At 42.7% G+C, this 21,145-nt stretch overlaps 1 protein-coding gene and 2 pseudogenes across 1 annotated transcript in view; all 3 read right to left on the bottom strand.

Moving 5' to 3' along the window:
* Positions 1-21,145, bottom strand: part of LOC121193007 (protein NLRC3-like) — a 58,336-nt gene that overhangs the window by 13,216 nt on the left and 23,975 nt on the right. The window contains exons 7-15 of the mRNA XM_041055098.1: positions 20,187-20,360; positions 19,744-19,917; positions 19,298-19,474; positions 18,789-18,950; positions 17,234-17,342; positions 8,120-8,251; positions 7,151-7,932; positions 6,674-6,858; positions 6,087-6,418 (exon numbers count right to left, since the gene is read on the bottom strand). Of these exons, the coding sequence (XP_040911032.1) occupies positions 6,087-6,418; positions 6,674-6,858; positions 7,151-7,932; positions 8,120-8,251; positions 17,234-17,342; positions 18,789-18,950; positions 19,298-19,474; positions 19,744-19,917; positions 20,187-20,360 (2,227 nt within the window). The remainder of the gene's footprint in view (positions 1-6,086; positions 6,419-6,673; positions 6,859-7,150; positions 7,933-8,119; positions 8,252-17,233; positions 17,343-18,788; positions 18,951-19,297; positions 19,475-19,743; positions 19,918-20,186; positions 20,361-21,145) is intronic.
* On the bottom strand, positions 1,915-2,038 carry LOC121193849 (annotated as a pseudogene).
* On the bottom strand, positions 2,730-2,865 carry LOC121193836 (annotated as a pseudogene).

The raw sequence follows: 21,145 nt of genomic DNA, 5'->3' as shown, positions 1-21,145 counted from the left end.
TGCATAATCAGACTCATCACTACATTATTCACTGCACAAGCAGCTGCACACTGGTTCACACCTGAGAGAATAACGTCTGTCACTGTTCAGTTAGAAGAGCAAAGAAGAAGCAGGTGGTAGAAGAAAAACTGATGAGAGGAGGAAACGGAGGAGGGTGAGAAAAAGATGAGTAATTACTGAAGCTGCAACATCAACAGACGCCTGTCAGTGCCAAAGAAATGACTCTTATCAAGAAAGGCAGCGATTAAAGCAACTAGCCTCATCTTCATGTTCCAGATGCTCACACAGTTTTTGAAAAGTAAAGTAAACCAGATGAAAATAAATCATTCATGATTTGACTCAAGATGAAGAAAACATATCTCTTTACCAGGATGCATGAAATAAATGTAATAAATCAGTGAAGGTTCAGAATGGTTTCAGTAAAATATCACAGATCTTATTTAAAGCTCTGTTACTCTGTCACAGCAGACAGCAGGACAATGACAGTGAGAAGACTAAAGGAGACACGGAGCTTTGTCCTGGTTTGAAGGACAGAAGATGGAGGACAGTCTGTGTGTGGCTGCTCTGTCTGGGGAGACTGGTGGAGAAGAGACTGAGGTCCAAACTCTGACAGGACACAAGAGAGCAGCTCCAGCCCTCTGACAGAAGACAGGCTGGGAGGGAGGACAGCCGTCCAGCTGTGGATCAGCTACTGGACACTGACGGGACACACACCATCGCTCTGGCTGTCCCACAGAAAAAACCCTGACTTCATATCAGGTGAGGATGTGTCCTTCATTTAAACTGAGGACTACAGGAAAAGTATAAGCTTCATTTCTTCAGAAGCTGTTTCCAGTTATTGGAATTTTAAAATAAATAAAATCTCAGTTTGATCACAAACAAAACAGATTCTATAAATTCCCTTGACAGAAGTAAAAACCAATCTCATTTCTATTATCAGCTGAATAAATGTTCATTTTCTCAGCTCACCATCTGCTGGGCTACAGAGCTGATCAGCTCAGCAGACGTGTTGTGATCTAATAGGATCAGACAGGTGGAGACATGAAGGATGAAAACAGCTCTGCTCCAATGAAGGAAGCAGAACTAGAAACAGGCAGAGACACCTGCTGTACTGATTTCATCAACACTAACAGAGAAACAGAGATGGAGTGAACTTTCATTCATGCATATTAGTTTAATCTTTAAAGTTTATTCTGGACCATGGAAAATAAAAGCCCCAGAAAAAGCTAGTACTCCTGACATCAGGAATGAATTTTAAAATGACTCATGAGCTGATTTAAAAATCTCAAATGTTTTGATGTGCATTTAAAAATATAAAGTATGAGGGAAAACTGTTGAAAACTCACCACTTCAAGCTTCTCCTTCCTCCACCTGTTTCTCTCCCTCCTTTCATCTGTCTCTATGTAGACTCACTCCTTCCTGTACTGTCTCTCTGCATCTCCTTCATTTCACCTTCAGCTTTACTTTTCATGTCAGTATCATCCACATACAGAGACGATAGAAGCAAATGGGTCATTTAGCAAAGACGAACACATCAAAGATAAAACACAAACTTTCTACATGCTCCTAAAGTCAGAAACACACTCAAACACCAAAATTCTCTTGTTGTTTCTAAGGCAAACACATGCACACCCTCCTACAGACTGTCCACACTGCTGCTCTCTGTGTCTGTGAGATCACTCGTCACCACTTTGTTCCTCCAAATATAACAGTGATATTTGTGTCTGTGAAAGGACACATATACACACACTGTTACACATTCTCCACCTGCTTTGTGGTTGTGTGAGGAGTGTGTGAAGTGTGGAGGTGAGCGTCACAATGACTGACTTCTCCTCTCTGCTTGGTTCCACTCAGCTGTCACTGACTCTTCAGAGCAAAGTGTTGGAGGTTAAAATTCTATTTACTGAAGCTGGAGCTTTTAACAGGCCACATTCACATTCAAATTCGCAGGGGTCAGCACAGCCGGAGTGCAATGGCTGAGCCTCACCCTGGGTGAACCACCTTGTTGATCATGGTATCTCCCCTGCCAGGTAAGTATGAGCTGCAGTTGTATATGTCAGCTTTTGCAGTCTGTCCACAAAGCCACTAGTCAAGCTGTCTCTTGGGAAAGAAAGCAAAGGCCCATGTGGTACACTTTTCTTGTCTCAAAGACGCCAGCATCCCCACCAAAGCCTAAAAATTAAGTATACCAGCGAAATGACAACATCTAGCACACATTTCTTCTGCAAAGAAAGAGCAAAGTCGGACAAGGGAGCTCACACTTGTGGCGCTCTATAAAGATGTTTGACTTTTCACCAACTCAAAAGGCGCAGCCATACGGCCAAGACAGCCAAAAATAACTTCAACTCATTGGTGTTCCTCTCCATGGGTTATGAAGAGAAACAAGAGTCAGAACAGGCCTGTCTCATCGTCGCGGTACGCCTCCCTTGGCTTGCCACGTGCTAAATCCCAGCCTCCCCCACCCAGCCTGAAAGATCCAGGCCTGACTTTTACATGGAGACTACAAAGTCTGGGAAACCATCAGGCGTCTTCAGGGAGTCCGCGACCAATCATCGTAGCTGAAGTGCACTGTGTTTTTGAGCGGGGTTCCCTGGGTGATATCAGTAAATCAACTGACTGGTTGTGCACAATTCACTTGATAAAAACTTAGCCGCATTTTCCTTCAGCCACTGTAAAAGTTTGACTCCTAACTAAACGTGTGTCAGAGCTTGATTTTCTACAAAGCAAGAGAAAGGTGCACCGTTCCCGGCGGCACTGCAATGCCAGGTCGATGCGTGGAGTGAGCGGAGCAAGCTCCCTTTTCAGCTCCCTCTCCTAAAAATGGGTTTAACAAGTTGACATATAAGTCTAAATCAAGAAAGCCACGTCACAAGATGGAGATGAACCACCCTAGTTTAGGGATGATATTGTTTTGTTTATTCTGAATCAGAAATGGAGATAAAAGGCTTACAGCACCTAGTATTCCCAGGTGGTGTCCATCCAAGTTCTAACCAGGCCCTACTCTACTTATCTTTCGAGATCAGGCAAGATCGGGCGTGCCCAGGGTTGTACTTAAAAAGTCTCTTTATACATGCTAAAACGCCACTAACAAATCCAATGTTTAATAGAGACAATAATCATCTGGATTTCTCTACAAATCCAAGCACAAGAAGCAATCAAAAATCACCTTATCCACCTGACGAGAATTCTCTGACTATCCGTCATCTGATAAAGGCTGTTACTGAGTCTGATCACTTATAGGTCCATTCCTGTCCAACATTGAGTAAGATGTAAGATGTAAGATGGAAATATTTAAAACAGCTACTTTTTGTGTGTGTGCCCAAACACTTTTGGGCTGAACATCGTGATCTTGTGTGCTTAAATATCACATCAAGTTAACAAACAAATCATCTGAACAAAACATTTCACTAAATGAACTAAACACTGACATGAACTACTAACATATATTGACTTACTGAAAACCTTGGCGCTGATCTGTACTTTCCTGTAGTTTCCTCTTGTCCTTGTAACAGCAGTAGCTCCTCCCTTCCTTGTCAATAAATACCAAATGAATTACAACAATAAGCACTCAGGACCATTCAGCTGGGTTGGTGAATTCAGCACCAAGGACAGCAGCAGCTGAACTGTACACAACTAACATGTACTAACACACAGCAAATTCACAAAGTACTAAAATCTGGAGTCAGGCAAAATAAAAGTGTGAAAGAGTTACATTTCTGGAGTTTATTTTATAACTCTGACTACAGTTTGTGTTAAGGTGTACACCCAGGCCGAGTTGAATTTTGGAGTTTATTCCCTGGTGTTCAGGATCTGATTTTAACTCTGTCCCTGGAGTTCACGACGCATTTTATCGTGGCATGAGCAGCACAAGGAACGTCGTCACAAGGCTGGTAAGAGCATGATTTTTATCAAAAAGTACTTTAAATGCGTGATATTTTGTCATTGTTCTCACTTTATCTACTTACATTTAAAAATTCATATTTTGCTGCACTTATATTTTGAGAGATTTGTATCTTGACACAGACAAAAATATGTGATTGTGAGAAGTGGATGATAAGAATTCCAAAGTACAGTATTTAATCAGTTCATATTAAGCTGTATGTGTTGTCTGCATTTCAGACCTCCCATCTACTGAAGCATCTATGAACCTGGCTGATCGTTCAGACCTGACAGAATATGTGACCCTCACTACTTGTGGTAAGCAGAGTTATAGGTAATGGTAATGTTTTGTCTTGAGACAGGTAATATCCAGCCAGGTCTGTGATATAGTTTTAATGTGCTGGACTTTAGATTTTATTTGCCTTATACTTGTGTGTGTGTATATCTTCAGATCTAAGTGTCCTGCAGCAAGGGTGTGAAGGCTCCTCCTCTCCAAGTCTGACACATACACTGTCAGTCTCAAGCACTTTAAGCAGTGACACAAGTGGTTCTGGATGCCAGCCTTTGATGGACAGTGTCCTTGCAAAAAATGTAATTGTTTTACAACTTGTTTACAACAAGATTTTAATCCTTATTTGACATAATTCCTAAAAAATGCAAGTAATATGTACATGTATGAGATGAATGTATTTGCTTACAACATAGATCTAAGAGCAGTTGTAAATAGTTTATAATGTTTTCTTTTTTAGAAATTAGAGAAAATTCTTACTTCAAAACCAGCAGAGATGACTGTGAGTAAAGAGTATGAAGAGACTGGAAGTTTGAAAGATTCCACCACACGGTTACTCTTTCAGGAAACACTGAAACATGATATTCAAAGCAACAAAGACTTTCTTGAGTGGCGCATGAAGACAAATCCAAAAGCACCGCTTCATCCCAGAGTAGAGTGGAGCTAAAAGGAGGTCCCACATCATCCAGAACATATGATGATCAGCCAATCAGAGATGAATGCATGGAAGCCATATCTCTCCTTCACCACACAGTTGATCCTGACTTAGTGTTACAGAAGATGAGAGAAACCTTCCACTACCGTCAGCAGATTCTTCATGACCCACAGTCATCTCTTTTTATTTAGATTTTGCAAGACTTCTCACTGATGTTTGGAGCAGAGGTTGCTTCAAGGTTCCTTGAAAAATGGAACAGCAGTTTTAAAGATAAAGTTATCAAGGAGGCAGGAACCTGAAAGAGACGTCTCTCTTAAAACAACAACTGAAAGCTGCCCTGAATGAAGGATCTGACACTGCTGATGAAGCAGGTACAGTTATCATCAGAATAGTAATGCAGTTATGTGAGTCGTCCAACAGTCATCAGTTTATTGTGTTTTTATTGATTTATTTTACAAAAGCATCTCTGAGTCTAAATAGGCCACTGAAGTCTGCAGTTAAGATACAGTGTGAGGGCTGAACATTGCTTTGCTCTCCAGCACAGATTTATAATGACTGGGCCATTAATAGTTGTTATATGTGTAAATGTTTAAAACTCCATGCCCTGTACAGTCTTAACAACCCTAAACACCAACTTCAACTTTACAAAATGTACCACAAAAAGGGGGGTCCAAACAACTCCTTAGGCTCTGAAACGTGCTCCTAAACACTTTCTGGGGGATCACTTTTGGACTCTCACAGGCAAATTTTCAGGACAAGGTCCCATGTCTCTATCTTGCTCCCCTGAGAATCGGTCAAAACAGACCCTGGTTAAGATCATAGTAAAACCATTAGAACAATGCACAGAGTAATATCATAAACATACTACTTAATATATATAATGAGTGTAAAAGTGCTTTTCACTCAGCAGCAACATGGCTTCTCTTCTGGTGCTGCTTCATCTTCTCACTCCACAACCAGCTGGAAGAAAGCGTCCCACAAAGATCAGCGTCGGAGAGGCAACGGATCATCTGGTAAAATTTCAGAAGGTTTGTCAAAACTTCCAAATACTGTAGATGTTGCTGAGTAAGCACATTTTTGTAAACATATTTCTCTTGTTTCAGTCATCCCAAAGCCTTGAGGATGTAGGGAGTTGAGGAGCAGAACAGCTCTGCAAATTAAGGTTGTTCTTCTCCTCTGAGTCCTGCATGTTCTGTCCTCAGTGTCTGCTGCTCACACACTGTTCAGTGATCTAAGTGAAAGTCCAATGACTTTAGAGCAGACCTTGACTGTGCTTTGCAGATGGTTCCTTTTCTGAGGAGAGATGGAGTGCAACCAGCAGGTTATAGAGAATGTCATGACACTCTCTATGAAGGAGTGATAGAATGTCCTCAGAATGGTGCTGTTGACCCACGGCTTCCCGTGGATTGTGCTGACAGATGTTGTAGCCAGCTCCCTCTGCTTTCTAGAGAAGGTCACCACCATCTCCTTTGTCTTCTCCACGTTCAGCTCCACGCTGGAGTGCTGGGCCCAGGTGGTGAGAGCAGCCAGAGAGCAGGGACAGGAGAACTGTGTCATCAGCGTACTTAACCAGATGACACTCTGGGTGGGTGGACCTGCAGTCATCGGTGTATAGAATGAAAAGCAGAGGAGAGAGGACACAGCCCTGAGGGGAACCGGTGGAGGTGCAGATGAGGTCTGAGAGGGGGTTATTGACCAGCACTCTCTGTGATCTGTTGGTCAGGAAGTTTATGACCCAATGGATTAGTTGCTCCAGCAGGTGGAAACGATGGTGTAGTTTCTCTGCAAGGATGTGTGGCTGCAGGATGTTGAATGCAGAGGAGAAATCTGGAACAGCAGCTGCAGCACACCTCCCAGCTGCTCTGCACAGTGCCGTAAGACATGTCCACTGATATTGTCAGGACCAGGTGTTGTGGTTGTTTTGGTCCTCCTCAGAGCTCTTACCACCTCCACTGTGCTGAAGGATAATTCCACTTCAGCATTAGTGAGGGAGGAGATAAAGGTTTCTGTTTTGGAGGTGTTGTCTGTTTCAAATCTGGAGAAGAAGGAGTTGAGGTCGTTGGGAGGGATGCTGGGCTGCTGCCTTCCACCTGGGGTGTGTGTGTGGGGTGCCTTCCTGTGAGTGGTGTGTATTTACAGCAGCCATGTTCTTAATCCCCTGCCAAGCTGAGCGTAGATTTCCTTCAGTGAATTTTTTTTCCACCTTGGTCTTATACTATGTCTTGGCTTTTCTGATGGCAGCTTTCACCTCTCTGTTCACCTCCTTTTTTTCAGATTCAGTACCAGTGAAGAAGATTCTTTTCTTTTTGTTGAGGATTTCCTTGAACTCTTTGGTTATCCAGGATTTGTTGTTGGGGAAGATGGTGACGTGTTTGGAGGGAATGATATTGTCCACACAGAAAGAAATGTATGATGACTCAGCATCCACTTGCTCGCTGATGTCACTGGTGGATGCCAGGATGTTGTCCCAGGCTGTGGTTTCAAAGCATCCCTGCAGAGTGGCAATGCTGTCATTAGTCCATTGCTTGATGTTTTTGACAGTCCTCTCTATTCTCCTTATGACCGGGATGTAGGCTATTGCCAACAGGATGGTGTGGTGGTCTGCGGAGCCCAGAGGAGTAAGAGCAATAGATTTATAGGCATTGGGGATAGATCCATAACATTTATCCAGTGTTTTCTTTAGTTGGATCGTGCAGGTGACGTACTGCTGAAATCCTTTCAGTGATTTGTCAACTGTGCTGTGATTGAAGTCACCCAGTATGAATTTAGGAGAGTCTGGTGACATGAGTTCTAGTCTGTTTACAGTGTCCTTTATGTGTTCAGCAGCTGCAGTTGCATTTGCTCTGGGATGAATGTAAACCAGGATGAAGAAGAGTTGGGGGAACTCCCTTGGAAGATAGAAGGGGCGAAGAGAGACGGACAGAAGCTCAATGTCTGCATTGCACAGCTCCTCTCTGATGACGACCGTGGAGCACCAGCATGTGTTTACGTAGAAACACACGCCTCCACCATGTAGCTTCCCAGTGCGTTCTGTGTCCCGGTCGAGTCGGATCGGGGGGGCAAAGCCGTCTACGTGCAGCGTGTCATCACTGTCATTATTGCCAAGTTTCTGTGAAAGCGAGCACTGATGCAGTTCTATATCCGTGCATGTAGTTAACATTGGCCTGCAGCTCGTCCACCTTGTTGCTCAAAGAGCGCACATTCACCAGGATGACAGATGTGAGCGCACGATATCTGCATTTCTCCCTCTTCAGTCTAGCTCTAATTCCGCCCCTTTTCTTCTCCCTCCTGCTTACCTTCTTTTTCGTGTTGTTTGTGGAGTCAAAGTCCCGTCGGATTTCCTCAGGGAATGTGCCTTTGTCAGTGGGCTCAATGGAGGCAGTGCGAGCCGCAGCAGAAAGTCTCTGGAGTAGTGACTCGTTGTCCGGCTGGGAGATTGTGATGGCTGTGGTTTGCCATTATCATGTCCGCTGATAACCACAAAAATACAAAAGCAGAGTCCATAATAATCCACAGTTGTCCATGTTGCGATCCTTGGTTTGCTCAAAGTTCGTTGTAATCCGTGGGTACGGGCATTTTATTATGCAGTAATGTGTTGTTTACAGTGTTTTGTGCAACTTCACTAATGTTTTTCATTGGCATTATTTGCTGCCTGTTTGCTGTTAAATTTTACAGTTTTAAGACAGCAGTTATTTCAAAGTGTCATGTATTGAATTTTTCAATGTATTTTCACAAATCAAAGCAAAAAAAAAAAACACATTTTGAGTGTTAGGTGTCAACACTGGAGAAGAGTTTATATTGAAATTAACTAAATTTTAGAGTTACACTCAGTGAGGGATGAGTATTTTAACACCAGGAGAAGTTCAAGTTAACTCTGTTCCAGAGTTAAAAATTCAGCTCCAGGAACAGAGTTATTTTAACTCACAGAGTTTATTCCAGAGGCTAAAATTTGCTGTGTGTGCAGTATTTCCAGCTTTACACATGAACTTGTACAAAAATAAACACGTCTGTAGTGATGAAGAAAAGTGTCCATGTAACATTTAGGGCTTGACCATGGTTCCTGGCCCCTAAACAGAGGAGGAGCAGAGAAAATGTGGGCCAATAGGAGCTGTTTTAGGGTACTGAGTAAAGTTGATCATTTTGAATGTGATTTCCAGAAATGTCATCTCTATATTGTTTCCAAACCTCTTTGCACTCACCCCACCAGGGATGGCAGCTGAGATGTTCAGATAAACAGAAGTGAACCATGAAGCACGCGCTGGGTTAAACATCATCACTGGCTGACAGATGAAGTCCAGGGTAAGAAAGCTGAGAGCAGAAGAGGAACTAATTCAGAAAGTGGGATATCATAGAGAGCAGTGGTGGAGGAAGTACTGAAGCTCAGTACTAAAGTAAAAGCACAAATATAAAAGTATTTCTTAAAGTAAAAGTACTCACGCAATGGGTTGTCTCAGTGTTGGGGCTGTGCCATATATATATATATTTTAATTACTTTATTGATCTCTCCTGGGGAAATTACTCTCTGCATTTTACCAAGGGGGGAGTTGTAGGTTTCAGCAGTGAGGATCACTTCCTCGTTCAAAAAGCTGCAGTTCCTCGGCTGCCGCTGGGGGCTGGCTCCAGAAGTGAGCAGTTCTCTATCGACCCCCATGTTAAAATAACCAATTTACAGCCTGGTACATTTTTTGTTTTTTGTCTCTACTGGTCTCTAATATTGTTTATGTCATTCCGATAACATGTTATACTATAATGCAGTTTGTAGTATAATTGAATTATTATATCTGAAGAAAGGCTCCATTGTTTTTTCCAGTTTAAATGTTCTGCCTGCTTCAGGTTGTGAATTTGATCCTGTACATGTTCCAGTCATGTTCCCACATAAATTAAATGGCAAATCACAAAATTCACCAGCCTCAGCCAATCAGAAAATATGATTAAATGTTATCTGCAGTACCAGAGTGTGTTCAATAGGGGGAACTCTAGAGCACTGGCTGACACACACAGCTCTGTGTTTACTAATGTGGACATCTTCTGAAACATATGCAGATTGTTCATTAGGACTAAAGAAGAAGAAGACATATGGTGAATATTAATATATGTGTTGTGTACTTTGTACAGCAGACACATAATGATGCCTCAACTTACTGCATAACTCTGAACCTGCAAGATCTGCTCCATTACACCACATAATGGAGCTGATTAATCTGATTTATCACTTTGGGTTCAGCATCTGTGAATGAAGAAAAAAAGATCAAATAAAGTCCAGGTGGAGGGTGGAGGAGGTGGAGGAGTCTCAGTGTGTCTGCAGAGACTGTGTAGAAGGACAGAGCAGCAGAGCAGTCCAGATACACTGATGATTCTCTTTCAGATCCAGAGGAAAACACAGGGATGATGGTGGACTTGACAGTGGAGCTGTTCTCAGAGCAGTTCAGACTGCAGCACTGAGAGTCTTCTCCACTTCTTTTGGTTCCTCTGTCAGTCACTGCTGGATGAAGCTCTCCTCTCCACTCTACCTCCCAGTAACATGGACCAATCAGAGCCTCTCTACACACAAGCTGCTGCTGCTTCAACCTCTCTGGATCATCAGGACACAGCTCGTCCTCTCTCAACACACACACCGTCCTCTTCACTCTGTCCTTTAGAAAGATCACTAACTCCATCTGTTGAGAGAAGAAGACAGACAACAGAGGTGATAAATCAGTGTTTACAGAGACTCACTTCATCAGCTGTCAGTCACTGATGCAGCACATCCAGTATAAAGAGCAGCAGGGACTTCAGGCCTGTTCAGAGCAGAAGTGGAGCAGCTGTGTAGTGTAGCAGCTTCCTCTCAGCTCTCATGTTAACATATTGGAGTGAAGACACTGAGCTGGAAGCTCACACACCTGCAGAGACTTTTAGCATCAAGTCTGTTTACTCTGAACATTTCACTCAAGTCCACAGTGGAAATAAACTGCTGAGTCATGAAGCTTCATTACTGCACAAACAGTTTAGTGATGGATTCACTGCTGTTACATGTCAACTCATGTTCCATTTAAAGAAAGAGTCTCTGTGTGTTGGTAAACATCTGATCTGCTTCTGAAATATCAGCTGACAAATAAACATGGAGGCTGTCACTGAAAGTATCTGACAGATGGACACATATACAGATGTGATCACTGGACTTCAGCAGAGGTTCTGCTCTGTATCAGACCACATGCTTCCAAAATGTCATGATGCTTCTCTGAAATCAGAGCCAGTGATTTGCAGGCTGCAGTCAGACTGATCTCAGAGCTGTGACAAAGATCAAACTCATCAATTCTTTAGTGTTGAAATGAGAGAACAAACAGTTTCAGATTAGATGTGATGGTAGGACAGTTGGACCAATGAGGACAACTGTCTCTACACATCTTGTGAGGCTTTCAGCTGTGATCCAGCTTTATTTCCTGTTGACATGAACACAACAACAACAACAACAGATCACAATTAGCTTGTGGCTGCTGTGATTGGCTCACTGTCCTCTGCGTCTCTGTCTTTCTGTCCCATCCTGAGGCCTGTCCCCGTTCTCCTCTCACAGCTTCAATGAGGAAAGCAGCCACTGAGAAGGTTGGAGGTTTACAGGAGACACTGGATCTTTGCTTTGATACAAACTGTGTCTAGGACAATACTGATGAAAGCAGCATGGACTGACTCCAACCCTCTACTGACCTCAGAGTCTCCAGTCTACAGTCTGGACTCTGCACAAGATCAGACAGATCCTTCAGGTCTGAATCCTGCAGGTTGTTTCCTCTCAGGTCCAGGTGTCTCAGATGGGAGGGGTTGGACTTCAGAGCTGAGACCAAAGAAGCACAGCTGACCTCTGACAAACTGCAGTCACTCAACCTGAATAAAGAATAAAAGATGTGAGTTTAGGAGACAAAGTTCCTGCTTGAAAGCGTTGAGTGTTTCATCATCTGTTCAGAGCTGAAGAAGGTTGAGAATGTACAAGTTTGGAAAATGGAAACTCCAAACACCTGAACCAACAGGATGCAGCTTAAAAACAGTCAGATACTAAAAGTCAAACACAGCTCTCATTAATATTAATGACAACATGCTGCTGCTTCAATAAAGACATAGTGGGTATTGGGCAAAGCTGAAAATTGGACTCATTAGAGAAGATGACCTTACTCCAGTCCTCTATGGTCCAATCCTTATGATCTTTTGCAAACTTCAGCCTGGCTCTTCTTTGCTTCTCATTGATGAAGGTCTTATTTCTAGCTTTACACGACTTGAGCCCTGCCCCTAGAAGCTTGTTTCGAGCCGTTCTCACCGTGCACTTCACCCCAGCTGCCATTTCCCATTCTTTTTCTAGGTTACTTGATGTCATCCTACGGTTGCTGAGTGACATTGGAATGAGTTGACGGTCATCCTGGTCAGTGGAGAGTCGTTTTGCCTTCTGCCAGTCTGCCAGCTTTGTTGTCCCCAGTGTCTGCTGCTTGACCTTGTTCTTATGAACAGCCATCTTAGAAATTTAAAGGATGGAAGCAACCTGACACTCACTGTATCCCTCTGCCAGTAAAGCCAGAATTTTCCTCTTTTTTCTCTCTTTTCCTCAAACAAAACTTTTCTTTTCAACTGTTTTGGCATGGTCAATAGTTATTTTTTTGATTGCTATTACTTTTGAGGTACTACCAGCACTGTTTGTGCCATCCATCCAGTCCTATTGCAAGAGCATAGTGATGACTACAGCAGTGTTTTTTATACTTTTCCTCATTAAATAGGATTTGGTTCAGGTGATCACCTAATCAGTACCTCATTAAGTAGACTGAGGTGTGCTTGTGTTGGAATTCAACATACACAGGAATGGAATGGCTGTCATACCTGTAGAGATATTGATTTCAGAAGAATTTGCAGTGGTCTCTCAATTTTTTCCAGAGCTGTATCTGAGTCACTTTGACTTTAGTCTCATCACTTTCTAGTCGTGTTGGAAGAAGAAAATACTGAATATATATTTGTTGATGTGAGTGTGGAAAAAACTTGGATGTGATTTAAAGAGTGAAGCTTTTTTCTTGTTAAATGAAAATCTGTAGCTCAACGTTGCTCTGCCACAGTCAGTGGACTAAACCACAGAAGAAGAAAACAGACTTTACCATGAAGATCCTCAGTGTGGATCAGTATAATATCAGTGTGATGTCTGCACTTTACTGTCAGCACAACTTTCACATCATATTCATCTCAGCACACAAGTAAACAATGGAGTCTGACCTCAGAGTCTCCAGTCCACAGTCTGGACTCTGCAGAAAACCACACAGATCCTTCACTCCTGAATCCTGCAGGCTGTTTTTACTCTGGTCCAGGTCTCTCAGATGGGAGGGGTTGGATTTCAGAGCTGAGGCCAGAGAAGCACAGCTGATCTCTGACAAACTGCAGTATCTCAACCTGAATAAAGAATAAAAGATGTGAGTTTAGGAGACAAAGTTCCTGCTTTAAAGTGTTGAGTGTTTAATCATCTGTTCAGAGCTGAAGAAGGTTGAGAATGTACAAGTCCTTGTCTGTGAATGTTCTCATTCATCCAGGTCATAGTTCTCTCTTTGAAAATTGAATCGAAGGCAACTGGACATATGTTTGTCTGGGAAGACAAACAAACTCCAAACACCTGAACCAACAGGATGCAGCTTAAAAACAGTCAGATACTAAAAGTCAAACACAGCTCTCATTAATATTAATGACAACATGCTGCTGCTTCAATAAAGACATAGTGACTTCAGCTCTTAAACTCTTCCAGCTCCACCAGTGGCTCCATCTATACAAACTCATGTTGTTGACATTTGTTTCAGATTCTACTAAAGATCCTAAAGTTTTGACAGAGAACAAACATGTCAGGCTGAAGTTTGGAGGAAAGGCAACAAATGATTGAGACAAAATGGAAAAGATTTTCACTTCATGTAACGGTGACGACATTTAACAAACATGCTGAGTTTGCTCTGAATACAGCTCTAGAAAAAATTAAGAGACCACTGCAAAATGATCAGTTTCTCCATTGTTACTATTTATAGGTATGTGTTTGAGTAAAAAGAACATTTTTGTTTTATTCTATAAACTACTGACAACATTTCTCCCAGATTCCAAATAAAAATATTATCATTTAGAGCATTTATTTGCAGAAAATGACAAATGGTCAAAATAACAAAAAAGATGCAGTGTTCTCAAACCTCACATAATGCAAAGAAAACAAGTTCATATTCATTTTTAAACAACACAATACTAATGCTTTAAGTTAGGAAGAGTTCAGAAATCAATATTTGGTGGAATAATCCCGATTTTCAATCACATCTTTCAAGCATCTTGCCATGCTCTCCACCAGTCTTTCACGTTGCTGTTGTGTGACTTTATGCCACTCCTGATGCAAACATTCAAGCAGCTCAGGTATATTTGATGGCTTGTGACCATCCATCCTCCTTTTGATCACATTCCAGAGGTTTTCAATTGGGTTCAGGTCTGGAGATTGGGCTGGCCATGACAGGGTCTTGATTTGGCGGTCCTTCATCCACACCTTGATTGACCAAGCTGTGTGGCATGGAGCATTGTCCGGCTGGAAAAAACAGTCCTCAGAGTTGGGGAACATTGTCAGAGCAGAAGGAATAAAGTTTTCTTCTAAGATAACCTTGTACGTAGCTTGATTCATGCGTCCTTCGCAAAGACAAATCTGCCTGATTATAGCCTTGCTGAAGCACATCACCGATCCTCCACCAAATTTCACAGTGGGTGCGAGACACTGTGGCTTGTAGGCCTCTCCAGGTCTCCGTCTAACCATTAGATGACCAGGTACTGGGCAAAGCTGAAAACTGGACTCATCAGAGAAGATGACCTTACTCCAGTCCTCTATGGTCCAATCCTTATGATCTTTTGCAAACTTCAGCCTGGCTCTTCTTTGCTTCTCATTGATGAAGGGCTCATTTCTAGCTTTACACAACTTGAGCTCTTCCACTAGAAGCTTGTTTCGAGCCGTTCTCACCGTGCACTTCACCCCAGCTGCCATTTGCCATTCTTTTTGTAGGTTACTTGTTGTCATCCTACGGTTGCTGAGTGACATTGGAATAAGTTGACGGTCATCCTGGTCAGTGGAGAGTCGTTTCGCCCTATGCCAGCCTGTAGCTTTGCTGTCCCCAGTGTCTGCTGCTTGACCTTGTTCTTATGAACAGCCATCTTAGAAATTTAAAGGATGGAAGCAACCTGACGCTCACTGTATCCCTCTGCCAGTAAAGCCAGAATTTTCCTCTTTTTTCTCTCTTTTCCTCAAACAAAACTTTTCTTTTCAACTATTTTGGCATGGTCAATAGTTATTTTTTTGATTGCTATTACTTTTGAGGTACTACCAGCACTGTTTGTGCCATCCATCCAGTCCTATTGCAAGAGCATAGTGATGACCACAGCAGTGGTTTTTATACTTTTCCTCATTAAATAGGATTTGGTTCAGGTGATCACCTAATCAGTACCTCATTAAGTAGACTGAGGTGTGCTTGTGTTGGAATTCAACATACACAGGAATGGAATGGCTGTCATACCTGTAGAGATATTGATTTCAGAAGAATTTGCAGTGGTCTCTCAATTTTTTCCAGAGCTGTATCTGAGTCACTTTGACTTTAGTCTCATCACTTTCTAGTCGTGTTGGAAGAAGAAAATACTGAATATATATTTGTTGATGTGCTCTGCTCACACATTTGAATCTGCTGTTCCAGCATTGCATTCTGGGATTCCTGGCCCCACCTTCCTGGTGGCTGTCAGCTTAGGGGGGGGGTCTGTGTCCCACAGTTTGTGTCCCTGTGACAAAGACACAGTGGGACGTTGACACCCAGTGGGCTCAGTGATTGGTCGGCTGTGTGGAGCTGAGAAAGGAGCCAGGGTTTGAACTTCTCTCTCTGCTCTTTTCATTGGTTCCACAAATATTTGTGTCCCTGTTCAGCTCAGCAGCTGAGTGTAGCTCTATGAATGTCTTCAGGAGACACTGTGTGAAAATGTCCTCTGCGTATTTAAACCATGGTGACGTGTCCTCTCTGTGACAGCAGGCTTTTCACTGTGCCTGTGAGTGAGGCCATTGGGAGCAGCTATGAACACTTGTGCCTTCAGACCTGCTCACACGTGTTGTACAGATCAGTTCTTGTCAAACATCCTGATCTCAATGAGACTTTGTGAATAACACAAGCTCAACTCAGTCAAACTGCTGACACTGTCAATGTGGACTGTAAGAGTCAGAATCCAAATCATTTTCAAAGCTTTAAAAATCACTTTGAAAATCAGAGTCAGCACTTTCACAACTTCCTTTCAACCATTTCACACTTTGAATGTTATAAATTTTGAAGGAGATTTGACCTAATAAATACTGAATAAAGCACAACTTTCACATCATATTCATCTCAGCACACAAGTAAACAATGGAGTCTGACCTCAGAGTCTCCAGTCCCCAGTCTGGACTCTGCAGAAAACCACACAGATCCTTGTCTGTGAATGTTCTCATTCATCCAGGTCATAGTTCTCTCTTTGAAAATTGAATCGAAGGCAACTGGACATATGTTTGTCTGGGAAGACGTTTCGCCTCTTATCCAAGGGGCTTCATCAGTTCATACGCATCGGTCTATCAGGCTGAAGGAGGATTTTTAACAAACATCAAATTCCTGTATGTTTCAAACCCAGCAACACTCTCAGACAGAAACTGGTACACCCCAAAGACAAGATACCACACAATCATAAAAGCAACCTAATATATGCGGTCAAATGCAGTGAGGAATGCAAGGACCTATATATTGGAGAAACTAAACAACCGTTGAACAAACGCATGGCCCAACACAGAAGGGCTAACTCCTCGGGTCCAGTCTCAGCTGTCTACTCACATCTAAAGGAAAAAGCACACTCCTTTGAAGACAGCAATGTCAAAATCCTGGACAGGGAGGACAGATGGTTTGAGAGAGGAGTCAAAGAAGCCATCTATGTGAAAGTGGAAAAACCTTCACTAAACAGAGGAGGGGGTCTGCGACACCACCTACCCCCCATTTACAATGTAGCCCTTTCATGTGTACCCAGGAGAGTAAACAACTTAACCTCAGACGACTCTCAACGAGCGTCATCCACCAGGGACTCACCTGACCCTAACGACTGTCGTTCACATGAGACACAAACTAGGTCACATGAGCCTGACGACCGTCGTTCACTGGGGACCACAACAATGGTCAGGTGAAACCAGTACTTTCGTAGGTACTTTGGTGGTCCCACCCACAACAGGTTAAATACCTGGGTCCTACTCCACTTTCTTGGTCAGACTAGTGCGGACTAGATAGACCGATGCGTATGAACTGATGAAGCCCCTTGGATAAGAGGCGAAACGTCTTCCCAGACAAACATATGTCCAGTTGCCTTCGATTCAATTTTCAAAGAGAGACACACAGATCCTTCACTCCTGAATCCTGCAGGTCGTTTCCACTCAGGTCCAGGTCTCTCAGATGGGAGGGGTTGGACTTCAGAGCTGAGGCCAGAGAAGCACAGCTGATCTCTGACAACCAGCAGGAACTCAACCTGAATAAAGAATAAAAGATGTGAGTTTAGGAGACAAAGTTCCTGCTTGAAAGCGTTGAGTGTTTCATCATCTGTTCAGAGCTGAAGAAGGTTGAGAATGTACAAGTTTGGAAAATGGAAACTCCAAACACCTGAACCAACAGGATGCAGCTTAAAAACAGTCAGATACTAAAAGTCAAACACAGCTCTCATTAACTTCAGTCACTATAAACATCACAGATCATAAAGCAAAGAGTGAAGAAACATTTCTTTCTGTCTTAATGTGGAATATTTGCTTTGTATGTGAAGAAATATAAAAGTCAACTGAAGGTGAAGATGAAATTGTTCCAAAGTAAAGAATCAATTAGCAAGTGTTGGATTTTGAATCTTCATTCAATGAGTTTGAAATATGAAGCTGAACAAGATGCTCAGTGTGGATCAGCATCAAATCTCTGAGCTCAAATCTCCTTCAAAAAGTCCCACATTCACACTCAGGTTTAACAGTTTGGAAGAAAGTTTTCAAAGTGTTCACTAAGGTTTCAAATGAAATATTTCATATTGTGTGAAATAATAGTTTGAGCCTTTGATGTTTTGAGTGTGACTGAAGTTTGTGTTGAGAGTTTGAGAAGCTGCAGACATTCAGCACATGTGCAGTGTGTTGAATGAGACATTTCATCACATTCCAGTCATGTGTCTTTGGTCCAAAGCAAGTTCAGCTTCATCCAACACTCTCTGCTCACACATTTGAATCTGCTGTTCCAGCATTGCATTCTGGGATTCCTGTCCCCACATTCCTGGTGGGTGTCAGCTTAGGGGGGGTCTGTGTCCCACAGTTTGTGTCCCTGTGACAAAGACACAGTGGGACGTTGACACCCAGTGGGCTCAGTGATTGGTCGGCTGTGTGGAGCTGAGAAAGGAGCCAGGGTTTGAACTTCTCTCTCTGCTCTGTTTTCATTGGTTCCACAAATATTTGTGTCCCTGTTCAGCTCAGCAGCTGAGTGTAGCTCTATGAATGTCTTCAGGAGACACTGTGTGAAAATGTCCTCTCCGTATTTAAACCATGGTCACGTGTCCTCTCTGTGACAGCAGGCTTTTCACTGTGCCTGTGAGTGAGGCCATTGGGAGCAGCTATGAACACTTGTGCCTTCAGACCTGCTCACACGTGTTGTACAGATCAGTTCTTGTCAAACGTCCTGATCTCAATGAGACTTTGTGAATAACACAAGCTCAACTCAGTCAAACTGCTGACACTGTCAATGTGGACTGTAAGAGTCAGAATCAAAATCATTTTCAAAGCTTTAAAAATCACTTTGAAAATCAGAGTCAGCACTTTCACAACTTCCTTTCAACCATTTCACACTTTGAATGTTATAAATTCTGAAGGAGATTTGACCTAATAAATACTGAATAAAGCACAACTTTCACATCACATTCATCTCAGCACACAAGTAAACAATGGAGTCTGACCTCAGAGTCTCCAGTCCACAGTCTGGACTCTGCAGAAAACCACACAGATGATTCACTCCTGAATCCTGCAGGTCCCAGTTTTCACTCAGGTCCAGGTGTCTCAGATGGGAGGGGTTGGACTTCAGACCTGAGGCCAGAGAAGCACAGCTGATCTCTGACAACCTGCATGATGTGATGAGTTTGTTCTGAATATCTGAGTCACTTTGACTTTAGTCTCATCACTTTATAATCGTATAATCGAATATATATTTGTTGATGTGAGTGTGGAAGAAACTTGGATGTGATTTAAAGAGTGAAGCTTTTTTCTTGTTAAATGAAGCTTTGAAATCTGTAGCTCAACATTGCTCTGCCACAGTCAGTGGACTAAACCACAGAAGAAGAAAACAGACTTTACCATGAAGATCCTCAGTGTGGATCAGTATAATATCAGTGTGATGTCTGCACTTTACTGTCGGCACAACTTTCACATCATATTCATCTCAGCAAACAAGTAAACAATGGAGTCTGACCTCAGAGTCTCCAGTCCACAGTCTGGACTCTGCAGAAAACCACACAGATCCTTCACTCCTGAATCCTGCAGGTTCCAGTTTTTACTCAGGTCCAGCTCTCTCAGATGGGAGGGGTTGGATTTCAGAGCTGAGGCCAGAGAAGCACAGCTGATCTCTGACAAACTGCAGAAACTCAACCTGAATAAAGAATAAAAGATGTGAGTTTAGGAGACAAAGTTCCTGCTTGAAAGCGTTGAGAGCTTCATCATCTGTTCAGAGCTGAAGAAGGTTGAGAATGTACAAGTTTGGAAAATGGAAACTCCAAACACCTGAACCAACAGGATGCAGCTTGAAAACAGTCAGATACTAAAAGTCAAACACAGCTCTCATTAACTTCAGTCACTATAAACATCACAGATCATAAAGCAAAGAGTGAAGAAACATTTCTTTCTGTCTCTCAGTCTGACCTCAGAGTCTCCAGTCCACAGTCTGGACTCTGCAGAAAACCACACAGCAGCTTCACTCCTGAATCCTGCAGGTTGTTGGAGCTCAGGTCCAGGTGTCTCAGATGGGAGGGGTTGGACTTCAGAGCTGAGGCCAGAGAAGCACAGCTGATCTCTGACAACCTGCAGTAACTCAACCTGAATAAAGAATAAAAGATGTGAGTTTAGGAGACAAAGTTCCTGCTTGAAAGCGTTGAGTGTTTCATCATCTGTTCAGAGCTGAAGAAGGTTGAGAATGTACAAGTTTGGAAAATGGAAACTCCAAACACCTGAACCAACAGGATGCAGCTTAAAAACAGTCAGATACTAAAAGTCAAACACGGCTCTCATTAACTTCAGTCACTATAAACATCACAGATCATAAAGCAAAGAGTGAAGAAACATTTCTTTCTGTCTCTCAGTCTGACCTCAGAGTCTCCAGTCCACAGTCTGGACTCTGCAGAAAACCACACAGATCCTTCACTCCTGAATCCTGCAGCTTGCTGTCACTCAGGTCCAGGTGTCTCAGATGGGAGGGGTGGGACTTCAGAGCTGAGAACAGAGAAGCACAGCTGATCTCTGACAAACTGCAGCCCCTCAACCTGAATAAAGAATAAAAGATGAAGATGAAAATCATTGATCATCCAATCAGATGTGTCCTAATCAATGAGCTTCTCTCTAACATGAGCAGAGTGACTGTGTCCTTCTGTTGCTGTGGATTATCATCATGTCAGCCTTCTACACACATCATCCACATGTCACCACAACATTCACACACCTGTTCATGTCAACACACATTCATATGAGTCAGGTCTGTCATTAGAGGATCAATATATTTAGTAGCTCAGTAGGCTTGTGCAGTTAAAATGAGAAGTCCACATGTTCACAGCTGGATCTGAAAACAACAGTCAGATGTCAGATGCAGATTAAAGGAGTTGTTGGTGTCATCCTTCAACTCTCAGCTTCACAGCTGTGTTTGGAAACAGCTTCCAGCCTTTTTACAAACATCAGATTTGATGGTGTCGTTCATCATCATCACCTCTGTGACTTTAACCAGGTGTAAAACCTGTTTGTTGAAGAGCTCTGCACCTGTTGACAGGTAGAAATGAGCAGCTGTAGCAGAAGATCTGAGCTTTTGCTGCAGTTTGATCTTCATGGAGTGTGGTAAACATTTACTGACATGTATCTGTACACTGATGAATCACTGTTACACTGTCTTCTGTAATAAGTCCTGAGGGTGGTTCTGACCTTTGACCCCAGACGCTCCAGTCATGGAGACTGTAGTTTGTCAGTGTGTGAGATCTGCTCATTGGAAACTGCTCTTACTGGAATTAGTTGCTCAGAGAACAGACTCCCGCTGAGCTTGTCCTCACTGCAGTTTGGTATC

Source organism: Toxotes jaculatrix, chromosome 14 (genome assembly GCF_017976425.1).
Source record: "Toxotes jaculatrix isolate fToxJac2 chromosome 14, fToxJac2.pri, whole genome shotgun sequence".
In the NCBI taxonomy this organism is placed as follows: domain Eukaryota; kingdom Metazoa; phylum Chordata; class Actinopteri; family Toxotidae; genus Toxotes; species Toxotes jaculatrix.
The sequence above is the reverse complement of the archived record's forward strand: the minus strand, read 5'-3'. Positions and strand labels throughout refer to the sequence as shown.